The sequence below is a fragment of the Balaenoptera physalus genome (assembly GCF_965194825.1).
Source record: "Balaenoptera physalus genome assembly, chromosome: 13".
Lineage (NCBI taxonomy): Eukaryota > Metazoa > Chordata > Mammalia > Artiodactyla > Balaenopteridae > Balaenoptera > Balaenoptera physalus.
In genome coordinates this window covers 63,026,767-63,039,673 of record NC_138892.1, presented here as the reverse complement: position 1 = coordinate 63,039,673, position 12,907 = coordinate 63,026,767, and the positions used below count along the sequence as shown (strand labels likewise).

The 12,907-nt window shown below is 42.2% G+C and overlaps 1 protein-coding gene across 9 annotated transcripts in view; it reads left to right on the top strand.

The window, feature by feature from the left end:
* The window catches only part of SCN8A (sodium voltage-gated channel alpha subunit 8), a 121,900-nt gene that overhangs the window by 66,257 nt on the left and 42,736 nt on the right, over window positions 1–12,907 (top strand). For all 9 annotated transcript variants that reach the window (XM_082421284.1, XM_082421282.1, XM_082421283.1 and 6 more), the window contains 2 exons: window positions 3,522–3,654; window positions 8,463–8,701. In XM_082421284.1, the coding sequence (XP_082277410.1) occupies window positions 3,522–3,654; window positions 8,463–8,701 (372 nt within the window). The remainder of the gene's footprint in view (window positions 1–3,521; window positions 3,655–8,462; window positions 8,702–12,907) is intronic.

Below are 12,907 nucleotides of genomic sequence, written 5' to 3'. Positions count from 1 at the left end.
TATATTGCTGGATTCTATTTACTCATATTTTGTTAAGGATTTCACATCTCTGTTGATGGGGGATATTGATCTCTAATTTTCTTTTCTTGTAATGTTCTTGTCAGGTTTAGTATCAGGGTTATGTTCGCTTTATAAAAAAGTTGAGAAGTATTCTCTTAACCTCTGTTTTCTGAAAGAATTTGTGTAAAATTAGTATTATTTCTTCCATAAACATTTGATAGAATTCACTTGTGGAACCCCATCTGGGCCTAGAGTTCTCTTTGTGATAAGATTTTTTATTATAATTTCTTAAATTAATATGGGCTATTTAAATTTTCTATTTCTTCTTATGTCAGTTTTTATAAGTTGTGTTTGGATATGTTTGTCTATTTCATCCAAGATGAAATGGCATAAAGTTATTCACAACATATCCTTATTATCTTAATAACGTCTATAGGATTTATAGTGATATCCTGTTTTTTCACTCCTGAAAATTATAATTTGTGTTTTCTCTATTTTTTTTTCTTGATCAATCTTGCCTGGGGAATTATCAATTTTATTAATCTTTTTAAAGAACCAGCATTTGACCTTTTTTGATTGTCTATCGTTTGTCCATTTACTAATTCATTAATTTCCATTCTTATTATTTCCTTTCATATACTTACCTATGGCTTAATTTGATCCTCTTTTTCTAGTTTCTTAAGGCAGAAGCTTCGAGCATTGATCTTATAGCTTTTTTTATTTTCTAATATAAACATTAAAGCTGTAAAATTTTCTCTAACAATTTCTTTAGCTTCATTCCATAAATCTTGATGTATTGTGTTTTCATTGTCATCAGTTAAAGTATTTTTTAAATTTCCCTGTGCAAACCTCTTTGATTCACAGATCTTTAGAAGTCTGTTGTTTAATTTACAAATATGTGGGAATTTTTCTGGATACCTTATTATTACCAAGACATTTGATGGAACCAGTTATTTGGATCTATGCTAAATGCTCTTGCCTTTGTAAAAAGATAATTAATGGGTTTCTCTTTTTACCTTCTAAAATTTCCTAAGTATGGGCTTTGAAATGTTCATTTCTCAGCACCTTCTTTCATTTGTTTCTTTTTTAAAATTTAAGCAATTGTACAGTATAGATTATAGTTCTATAACACATTATGGATTATGGAACAAATTTTAATATTTCAGAAGTTGTCCCCACATAGCCTTGCTATAGTTTACTTTCATTTTACATAGAAAAAGATAAATAGTAATTGTTCCATCTTAATATTAAGTTTGGGGATAAATTTTTCTTTAATTTTTGTGGATTTTTTTATCCAAGCTAAAAATTGTTTTATCTTTTGAATAGGTGTCAACAAATGATAATATAATGATTTGACTAGGTCTTTTTAGATAGCATTTTCATTAATTTTGTTTTTTAAGGTTGGTGTTATTAAAGCCTGAAGAATTTATATCTTATTATATCCAGCATGCCCAGAAGACAGTAAGCTACACTAATACCAAAGCCATATTAAGTGCAGTTTCATCCTTCTTTGATGAACCAGCCAGTCCATTAGATCTTCCAGTACCTCGGGGGTCAGCATTATAAAATCTATCTATTGTAGATTTGCGGAAGGGCAGTTCAATAAAAATCTAGAATCAATAAATGTCAGAAATAAGAATGTCCATTGTATAGGGACTTCTGTGTTCATTTTAGATGATTGTCATTTTTTAATATATTTATTTATTTATTTATTTATATTTATTTTTGGCTGCGTTGGGTCTTCGTTGCTGCACGCGGGCTTTCTCTAGTTGCAATGAGCGGGGGCTACTCTTCGTTGCGGTGTGCAGGCTTCTCATTGCAGTGGCTTCTCTTTGTTGTGGAGCACGGGCTCTAGGCACGTGGGCTTCAGTAGTTGTGGCACGTGGGCTCAGTAGTTGTGGCTCGCAGGCTCCAGAGCACAGGCTCAGTAGTTGCGGCGCTTGGACTTAGTTGCTCCGCGGCATGTGGGATCTTCCCGGACCGGGGCTTGAACCCGTGTCCCCTGCACTGGCAGGCGGATTCTTAACCACTGTGCTACCAGGGAAGTCCTGTCATTTTTTAAATATAGTAGTTTAATCTCATTTATTAAATGTCATGAATATCAGGCTGGGAATTGTAGCAAAAAGTGATTTCTCAAAGAAATATACCGTATCATGACCTGAGCTAATGGTTAAGTCATTCTTACAAATACAGATGTTTGTACAGTAATGTATCCAGGAATACCCAAGGAAACCAGTTCTTTTTCTTTTCCATTTCTTCTGTAGCTCTGCCAAACAAACAAAACAAAACCCTAAGGTAAACCAAATCTCTGAATCAGTGCAACTATTTGATAAAACACTATGATGGGATAAATTGTAATCTGCCAGGAGCTTTCTTCAGTACAGTTCTTAAAATCTAAACATATGTAAGAATAGAAAGGCTTTCTGATGTAACTCTCCAGAGACGATTATTTTCTTTTCAAAACTTTCTGTCACTGATCAGACAGATACTTCTCTAGCTTCATACAAACACATGTCTTCCCTGTCCTGTGGTGACTGTCTCTGTCCTCTTACCTTCACATGGAAGGAGCAGCTAAGTTTATATGGATGACGTGTTACAGTGGACAGCATGGTTACTAGAAAGCTACGTTTTAAGCCACCTCATTAAGCCTGATCTGATGTAGAATATTCAGGTTGGCACAAACAGCGCAAGCAAGGGACATTCAGAGACCCTTTGCCGTAATCTACCATACTGGTATTGCCCAAGGAGGAGCGTGTAAAAATATTTTGTTTAACAGTCTGATGGTGTTTTCTGCCCTTTTTATTTGGTTGGGAATTTGAAAATTTCAGGTTAACTCATAAAATAAAAATGTAAAAAGACAAGATAAATGTAAAAAGACATATGAGGCAATGTGTTTATTTTAATTAAGATGGCAAAACCTACCATTCTTGTTTGCAGTGGCTTGGAGGAGATTTGGAGTAGAACTTCTACTTGCTAACGTTCAGTTAGGCCCAGGTTTGACATTTGGAAGTGACAGTTTGGTAGAATGACGGTGCTCCTACAAGTGAAGGAAACTGTGTCTGTAACACTCAGTGTGATCAGGGACCTGGCCCTTCATGAAATTTCACGTACAGGTGAATTTGACTTATTTTATCATGTGGTCCGATTCTAGCCAAATGCTGTGGATATGAGAGGAGGACAGGAGAACTCAGGGTCTACTTCTGATGGCATTTTCCCAGGGGATCTGGTCTTTCTACTCTATGCTTACATTGAGCAGATCAGGTATTTGGATCCCAGGCAGACTCTTGGGTTCACTGTAGATTTTATACACACTTAAACGACTTGGTCTTGTCATCTGTGGAACTAAGGGTGATCCATGGCCAGCTCGTTTCATTCTACTTCTTGAGGTGAATAGGATTGTAGGATCAAAGTAAAAAGATCTAAGGAAGAGCATATGTTCTCACTCACTCCAGACTATATCCGGTAAGGCCCAGCCTTAACGTTTATAAGCCTTTACTCACCCAACTTGCTGTTTTTTTCAGGCTACAACCGAGGTGGAAATTAAGAAGAAAGGCCCTGGATCTCTCTTAGTTTCCATGGACCAACTGGCCTCCTATGGGCGGAAGGACAGGATCAACAGTATATTGAGCGTTGTTACAAATACACTGGTAGAAGGTATGTGCCTTGTGATGCTGGTCCAAGCTGCTGAGCTATAAATATGTAGTGTGCATGATTATATAAATATAGTCCCTTGGTCTGAGTTTTGCAAAAATTGTCTCTGAGCTTTAGGAATAGAGTCTGCTGGTTATAGAAACCAGCATTTCAGATCTACATGCGGAGAATCCAGGCAGGACTTCAAAGCCGCTGCCAGCACTGTACACAGATAGGTAAGAAGTATGAAGGAACAACATAAGAGTGAGCTAGAGGACCTCAAGAAGTCTCTGTAATCATCACCATGAGGAGCCAATAGGGTGACGTGAGGCAGAGAGGAACAGAGACGGAAGAACTGTGATGATAGAAAATGATGGAACCCCCCCTTGTGCCCTCGACCACAAAACTCACCTTCCTCTTTTCCTTTTTAGCTACTTACAGATCTTTTGGTTTTCCCTTAAGGACAAAAGTGCCGTGCGTTGTGATTATACCTAATTCCGCCTCGCTTTAAACACCCCCATATATCCATAAATATATTGCACGTGTGAACAGGTAAGCTGAAACTCCTCTAACGCTGGCGCTCTGTGCCCAGGGGAAGGGCAGCCACTGTTGAATCATAGCGTGCCTGCAGCGGCGTAGCCGTCAGAGCCTGAAGTCAGTAGCAGGTGGCTCCTCCATGACACAGCCTGGCTTGCTGAGGAGCAGCTGAGGATTTCCCATTACACTGCAGTTCCCTCGCAAGTGTCTGCTTTCTGTCCGACTGCGGTCTGTATTCCAGGCTCCTCTTGGCTTCTTTGGCAGTAGATTCAGTGACCAGGTTTTCTCTCACAAGATTCTGATTGATTCTGCATGCTTCTTCTTCATCTGATTCGTGTTGATGTAGCTGAGTTGTCCCATTATAGACCCGTACCGTTCCTGATTGCCGTTCTTCAGAATCCACACACCCAGGCTAACCCAGGAATAATCAGAGTCCCTGAGAATCCCTAGAAGGGAACCCGAAACTCCCCTGGAATACTCACATCTGCACATATGGGCAAGGAGTTAGATTAAACCTAGACTAATCTTGAGAATGTATCACGTAAGAAGAATACTGAACTAACTACTTTTCAGCTCCTGAACAGCTTCATTTAGTCCTGTTTTCTTTAATTCCCACTGAGGTCTTTGTCCGATAGAACATCTTTAAGCTTTATAGTTTATACTTTGAGATAACAGGTAAGTAACTGCAGATCATAAGAATTCCAAGGTAAAATATATCAATATTAGCTTAAGAACCTTAGCAAATTTTATTCTTCACTTGGAGACCAAGACAAGATTTCTCTGAGTATCTGTAGCAGTTGAGAAAGAAAAACGAACAACCTCCAACAGGCCTGTTTTATTCCTGGTAAAAACATCAGAGCAGAACTATCCATGCAACGCAACAGTGATCTATTGGTTACCTCGGTGGCCTAGCGCAGGGTCTGGCAAAAGTAGATGCTCAAAAGATGTGTACTGAACTGAATTTTGTTGTGCTTGGAATTGGGGAGGAGTACTGGGGCTGCAGGATTCCTTTCGGAGGCCTTAGTACCTGTCCTGCCTTTCCCTGCTCACACATCCTCCCATCCTATCTCCCTTTGCTAAAGCTGATGAGACAGAACTGCTGTAATCAAAGGACGATGCATGGCTGGAGCTGAATGATGTGAGAGAATTAAAGGACATTAAGAAAGATCCATTCCTATTTAACCACGGTTCCCTCTGTATTTAACAATTGCTACAACATGGAAAGCCAGCATTGAATGAATAATTGTTTCTGCTTTTCAGCCTTCAGTTAGGAAACTCTGACATTATTTTAATCCAAAGAAGCGGGCTTCTTATCTAATGGTTTAGAAACCACAGTGGAGAATTCCAGAATCCTGTAAATAATGAGATAATCCTGCCTGCTCTGCCTCACCCCTATCCTATTGCGAGCATGCTCACCAGGATCCAATAAACTCAGCGGAATTCACAATCAGCAGAGCCATAAGCTTTGGGGATATTTCAGAGGATGGGGCATGGGGTGTCGGCAGAGAGTAATGTGGTCTTACTTCTGCTCAAAGCAGTAAAGCTATGGGAGAAGGGGAGAGGGTTGAAGTAAGAATGAGGAAGCAGTGATGGTATTTAGCATTATTGATTCTCTGGTGAAACAGTTTCAAAAGTGTCAGTGCAATTACTTACCTGGTATCTGCCTTTCCAGGTGTGGCTATAAGCTCTGTGAGGGTGGCGATTCTTGTTCATCAGTGTAGTCCCAGTGCCTAGCACGTTGTTGAATTGACCTGGGAGAAGCCCTGGCCTTCAGAAACCTCCTGGTCTACAAAGGCCACCATCTTGGAGGAATCATGAGGCCCTCTCTGAAAACAATTCCCAGTGCCCGCAAGGTTGAGACTACAATTCCCAGTGCCCCCAAGGTTGAGTGCCCCCAAGGTTCTCTCTGAAAATGTCCAGGAGCAAACTAAGGGGAGCCCCACAAACTTCTGGACATCTCACCCCCATATGTTAACACATTCGCCCAGAGTTTGCTGTTTCGGGTGTGTAGGGCCAGTAACGATGTGCAGAGTTGTGAGTCTCTTTATAAACCTCCTTATTCACCTAACTGATCTCTTCTAGCTCCTAAAGCTCCACATTATCTTAGTTTTTGTGGAATGGAAACGAGTATCCTGAGGATCTTCCCCTCTCAGTAAATGGGAGGGATACTAGATATCTAGTATCCCTTTTTGGTGCCCCATAGGGTAGGGAAACCCTACCCTTGTCTGTCTGGCAAGGACTCGGAGCCTAGTTCATTGTAAAACGTTACAATTGTGGCAACTGTTAGAAACGTGAACAGTCCGCTGCTTCAACCTCCATGTGCAGGTGAACAGCAGACATTTGGAGAAAGGAGGAGATAAAAAAAGGAACGGAACCAGATTTCCAAATATGTACTATAAGAATTTATGGAAATAAGAGAACCTTTTCAATTTTCTTTTTTGGGAAGAAGACTAAATTTACCTTGGGAAGGGAGGGAGTTCTATGAGGAAGAAACCAAAGCAAATTTTCTTCACAGACTTCCTTTCCCACGCAGACTCCCACGTGTCGCTTACTGTGGCCCTTAAATCTGAAAAACCAAGGCAACCATTTTCTTAGCAACCAGGGAGCCAATTAAAAGCCCAACCAAAGCACCCCATCTAAAATAAAGCCATCACCATGGGCACCATCCGGCTGGTTGGAAAAAGGGAAAGTAGACTGATTTAAAGCAGCCATCTTGCTCTTCGTGAAATGTTGGGAAACTTTTTTTCTATTCCCTGAATGATTTGATTTTGTTAGTGGATTTGAGTGGGGTCAGGGTGGTAGCGGATGCAGTTATATCCAACCCCACAGAGCCAAGACCTGGCCTCTAAGGATTATCATGCTGACGGGTTTTCAAAGTTACACCTCTTCAAGAATATCCTTCCAGATCAAGGTCCTTGGACTTTTGTGATGCTAGCTATTATATTTCATACTTAATTTGAGGAGGGCTTTGTTACCGAGGGCCTCACGCCTAGATTGTTGGAGCTGAATGGCTCTCCGCCTTTAGTGTCTAATTGTCCTTTCTAATCTTTGCTTTGTAAACGACCTTAGAGCTCATCGAGTCCAGTGATTGTCAGTCTGGGTTTATCAGAGACCTAGGACCCTGGGGAAGTACCTCAGGGAAGGAAGACTTGGATTGCCCTGGACTCCAAGCTCCTCTTCCTGCCTAAACTAGAGCAGCTCCTGGTTTGTCTATTTTACATATTGGGGGTCACATAAGATCTTGTTTGAAAAAATGCGTCCTGCTTTTAAAAGAGGGACAGACTAAAGAGACGAAGAGGAGAAGACAAAAGAAGAGAGAAACAAAAAGGAAGGAAGAAAGAGACTGAGGGACGGGGAGACGAAGAAGATACAGAAAGAAAGGATGAGAGTGGGAAAGGGTGAAAGGGCAAGAGAAGGAGAAAGAGAGAAGAGCAGAGATGAGAAAGAGGAAGGAAGGAGCAAAGGGGAAGGAATGCAACCTCTGTTCCTGACTGCATTGCGAACTCACATTGTGAACTCGTACATCTTTGGGAACCTAAGACAGATGGTCCATGTGGTGGCTTGGTTGACAATGCTGGTTCTGCTGTAAAGAAAATAAACAACAATAGCAAATGCTTTCATAGCACTTGCTGTATGCTAGGGTGTTCTGAGGCACTTTATATATGTTTTAGCTCATTTAATTGTCGCAGCAAACGGAAGTAATTTACTCAAGGGCCCACAGTTAGCAATTGCCTGAGCTGGTTATGCCCATGTATGTCTGGCTTCAGTGCGTGTGCTTTTGACTGCTTCTCTGATAATAAATAGTTTAATGATACCATGTGTAATAAAATATCTACCGTTTATTGAGGACTTACCTTGTGCCAGGCCCTGTGCTGTCTGCTATCAACCACTTAATCTGTAAGCAAAGGAGGAGGATTATAGGACTCATTTAGTCCTATAGCCTGAAAGTCAGTGCCCTTTTAGATGAGGCAACGGAAGCGTAGAGGACGCAGTACCTTGCCTGAGATCATACACTTGTGAGTGTGGAAGCCAGTTGAACCAGGGTTGCTATGCTTCCCAAACGGGTGGATTGAGTTTTGTTTATAACTAGATCCTTGTTAACTGGGATGTGACCTGGCACTGGTCATGCCTCCTCTCTGCCTTCAAGAGAAGGAAAACTGAGGGAAGCTCTCAGGAAAGTCAGCACTCCCTGGCCACCTTCCTTCTTGTGTTAATAGCAGTGATACCCACCAAGTCTAACCCTTTTGTTTTCTTCCCAAGACTGAGGGGCTACCTTTGTTCTTTACCCACTACAGAGCTGGAAGAGTCTCAGAGAAAGTGCCCGCCGTGCTGGTATAAATTTGCCAACACTTTCCTCATCTGGGAGTGTCACCCCTACTGGATAAAGCTGAAAGAGATTGTAAACTTGATCGTCATGGACCCTTTTGTGGACTTGGCCATCACCATCTGCATTGTCCTGAATACACTGTTTATGGCAATGGAGCACCATCCTATGACGCCACAGTTTGAACATGTCTTGGCTGTAGGAAATCTGGTAAGATGGAGCACGGCCTCCTGATTTGACCATCTGAACGGGTTTTGCCTGTAGGAATTTTGTTTCTGAGACTGAAAGCTGGAGTTTAGTTGAAAAGAAAGTAATAGTTAATTTGAAGACAAATGCTTCCACATATGCCGCAGCCCCGCCGCTTCTGCTCGCTTGTGATCCCTTGGCTGTTTCCTCTTTCTGCAGAACTTTGAAGACGTCATTTAGGAGCTGTTGGTGACAGAATGGGAGGCATGGTACAGTGGGTTGGTTTCAGCAACCTGAGCCAAGGACTTGTGGATTTCTTTCTCATTCTGTTTCTCACATTACTTCCTGCATTACTCCAGCAAATCGCTTCCCCTTTCACCTTCAGTAACAACCACCACAAAATAGGGGAGCTCTTTCAGGGCGTTAAATCTAACGATAAATTTGCGCACACCGTCATATCTTAATTATCCATATGGGGACTGTCCACGGGAAATTTTAAATTCTAGGCTGGTTTCCCCTCCTGTCCAACTTCTGAGTGTCGTCCAGTTTCTACCATTAGTTGATCTGTGCCAAATTTATTTTAACATTGGCGTAAGTGATTAATTTATATTATTTAGAAGATAAGTATGCAGTTTTTAAAAAATAGATTATATCGTGTACTGTGAAGTCAAGTAGTTGTAATTTGGGGATTTTCTGTTTTACTTCTTTAGTACAGAAATCAGGAGTTGATTGAATTTTGATCGACTGTAAAGAGTTAGTTGGAAAGAATCCTCTAGGTCATCTGGCTGCATTATTCCTTAGGAGTTGCACTATAGGCATGTCAGATCTAGTTGTTACCATTTAATTTGTGCATGATCTCTGCCTGGTATTTCTCTCTCTCTCTCTCTCTCACACACACACACACACACACACACACACAGAGTTTCTACCTTAAGTCCTAATATACTATTAAAGTGTTATAATATCATTTTAACTGCTGATTCGGAAAACACACACTGGTTAGTCCTTACAGCTGATGTTCCCTAGTACACATCCAAGGTGATACTGTCATCTTTCCAATCTTTATGTCTGAGTTAGTGACACACTTCAGACTCACTACTGCGATGTGCAGCTCAATGAAATACCCAGAGTCTTGAAACAGGATACCCTCATAGACTATCCAGGAAATCTGTTAACTGTCTCTGAAAGGCCTCTGAAGGTGGCTTGCTGTGTGATTGGCCGACCCTGGGGCTTGGCCATCAAGCAGCATTTTGAGCCAATCAACAATATCATATAGATATAAGCTTTATTTTATTAGCCAATAGTTATGTAACGAGAAATATGACTTGATCAACTCTGTTGTTGATGGTAGTGGCAGTGATGTGTTTCCTGCAGTGTTTTGTTTTTCTCAAAGTCTTTACTTTTACTTGCTTTTCGCAGAATCAGTCCTTGATTTCCAAGGGATTTTGAGAGGCCTTTTCACATACTACCAGCAGAATTGCCCTCAGACCAGGCCAGAAAATAACGTTATTTTTCTCTTCTTGAAAATCTAGAGGGGACTTCCCTGGCGGTCAGGTGGTTAAGACTCCATCCTTCCATTGCTTCCACTGCAAGGGGCACGGGTTCCATCCCTGGTTGGGGAACTAAGATCCCGCATGCCGCACAGCACAGCCCCCCCACCCCAAAAAAAGAAACCTAAATTAGAGTCGTGAGCATTCAGAAGACTTTGCTCAGAATCATCACTGAAGAAGAGGGAGAGAGGAGAAGGTCAGCAGCTAATATTCAGGGACTTCCTGAGCCAAGCCAACCAGAACCAAGTTCTAAAAAGAGAAAGCACTCCGGGGGCAGAGTTTTCAAGGGAAAAGTAATGTCTGATTAGCAGTGGGGATGGAGAACAGTGAATGGTTCAGGATACTTTGGACTGGCCAGTGAATTGGACATGAGGGTTGATGGGAAAGAAATCAGGAATGGTGCCTAGATTGGGGAAGTTTGGTAAGCGAGGGGGAAATGGGGATGACTGAGCAAGGAACAGGGGTGGAGTTTAAAATCAGGAGTTCTGTTTTGGACATATTAGCCTTAAATAAGCCATTGATTTCTGTCCGGAAATGTTTTACATCTGTAAAATGAGGATGACACCATGTCATCAGTAGTTGGGAGGAAAAAATGAGAACCTATACAGAAGTATTTGGACTAGTGAAAAGTACTCTCCATACTTAGGAACTGTATGAGTGTAGTTCAGTAGGAGAATTTTCAAAGGCTTGGAGATTTGGATACAGCCTTTGACTGAACCTGAGAATAAGAGAACAAAAAAAAATGGGTGGACTAGCTTGTGAAATAGACTAGGACCTTCTCTTGTGGTTGGACGTTGAGGCTTTTCCCACAGCTGGGACAGTGAATTGAGTTGTGTTTGTCCACAAACGTGCAGATAGATGTTTTTGAGGGAAGATGAGAACAGCATTCTGTAAATTGGCAACCCCTGCCTCTTCCATCCTCCCCATAAGAAAAAAATGTTCATAATAGGAGGAAGAGTAAAGATAATTCGATCCAACCCCCATGTTTTATAGAGGAAAGTGAACCCAGGGAAGCTACTTGACTTGTATTGTTTAGTAGATAAACGTAATGATTCTTCTCTTGCTTTTTTTGGGTAACCATTTGAACACAATAGTGAGTTTATAACATGGTTTTTTAAACAATCTTAATCTTACAGAAAAGTTTCAAGTACAGTGTAAAAAACTATTTTTTGAGAGTAAGTTGCTGACACAGCCTGTCACCCCCAAATACTGTAATGTGCTTTTACAAACAAGTACATTCTCCTGGACTTTTGCAGGACTGTCACACAAGCGAGACTGTCATCTTCTCATTACATCTACCAGGTGGCACATGATTTGCATTTGTCCCGTTTCTGCCTATGGTCACTTGATCACTTGATTAAGGAGGTCCTGCCCGTCTTCTCCCCTGTACAGTTACTCTTTTTCCATTTATAATTAATAAGTGTTTGTGAGGAAGACACTTTGAAGCTATCTAAGTTTCCTGTTTTTCATTAAACTTTTGATTTATTCCTTTACTTAATTAAATCTGTATGGACTCAAGGTTTTCAGTCTTATTCAGTGGGTTTTAATCCATTACTGTCATGTACTTAGATGTTTAAACCATTCCCGATTTGGCCAGTAGGAGTCCCTTCAAGGTGGCTTCCGTGTCCTTTCAACACGTCCTCATTGCTTCCTTGCTTTCTCAGAAATATTCCAGGCTAACTTTATATTTTTCCTGTCTCAGGTCTGGAATCAGCCATTTCTCAAGCAGCCCTTGTTGTTTTAGTGGAAACTGACATTTAGAAGTCAAGATCTATTGAAGCAATATACACAACTGGGCCCTCTCCGTACAGGGCTCACTGCTTATTCTAACCCAGCATTACAGGATTCATTCTAATGTTCCTCTTTCTATGTTTATAACTCCTTCTCCAACGAAAAGAGACCTGGTTGCCACCATCTTTAGTATATTCCCTTATTTGATTTAAAAAAAAAAAGCCATGGTTACCTCTTCCAGCGTGGGTGTCCTCTCCCCCTGGGCAGGCTCTGACGCCCCGTGCTGGGCTCTCCAGCAGCCACGGAGCTCCTCCACGTGGACCCCTCCTCACACTTCTCAGGCACTGTCATCCCCGGCCAGGCCACCCCACACATCCTTGTTTCCCGTGCCCCACTTGAACGTGAACGCCTCATAGTGGACCTTCCCCCTGCATGGACCCCTCCTCACCCCACACCAGGCTTCCCCTACCTAGAAGCTCTCAGCATCCTGCTCAGACTCGGGCACCCCATGCCAGCCCACCCTTCCTGGCCCTGCTCAGGAGCCGACTCTCCACTCCATGCTGCCCGTCTGCAGGGACCCTTTCCCCCCACCTCAGGCTGTCCTTCCACCTAGAAGTTCTCCTCGCCCGGCTCTGTAGCTAGCTCCAGAGGCCAGGCCACACCCTCCTCACTCTGCTTGGCTCTGACACCCTTCACTGGGCCACCTCTCTGGATGGATGCCTTCTTCAGCCCACTCAGGCTCTGACACCCCACACCAGGCTGTCCTCCCCATGAGGTTGCAGTCTCCACCTGCTTAAGCTCTAACTCTCTCTGCGGGTCCCCCATCCCCTCCAGGGTGGACACCCTCCCATCCCACTTAGGCCTCAGCATCCTGTGCTGGGCAGCCATTCTACACAAATACCCTCCTTATCCCACTCAGACACTGGGCTGTCCCCCCCAAAGTGGACAC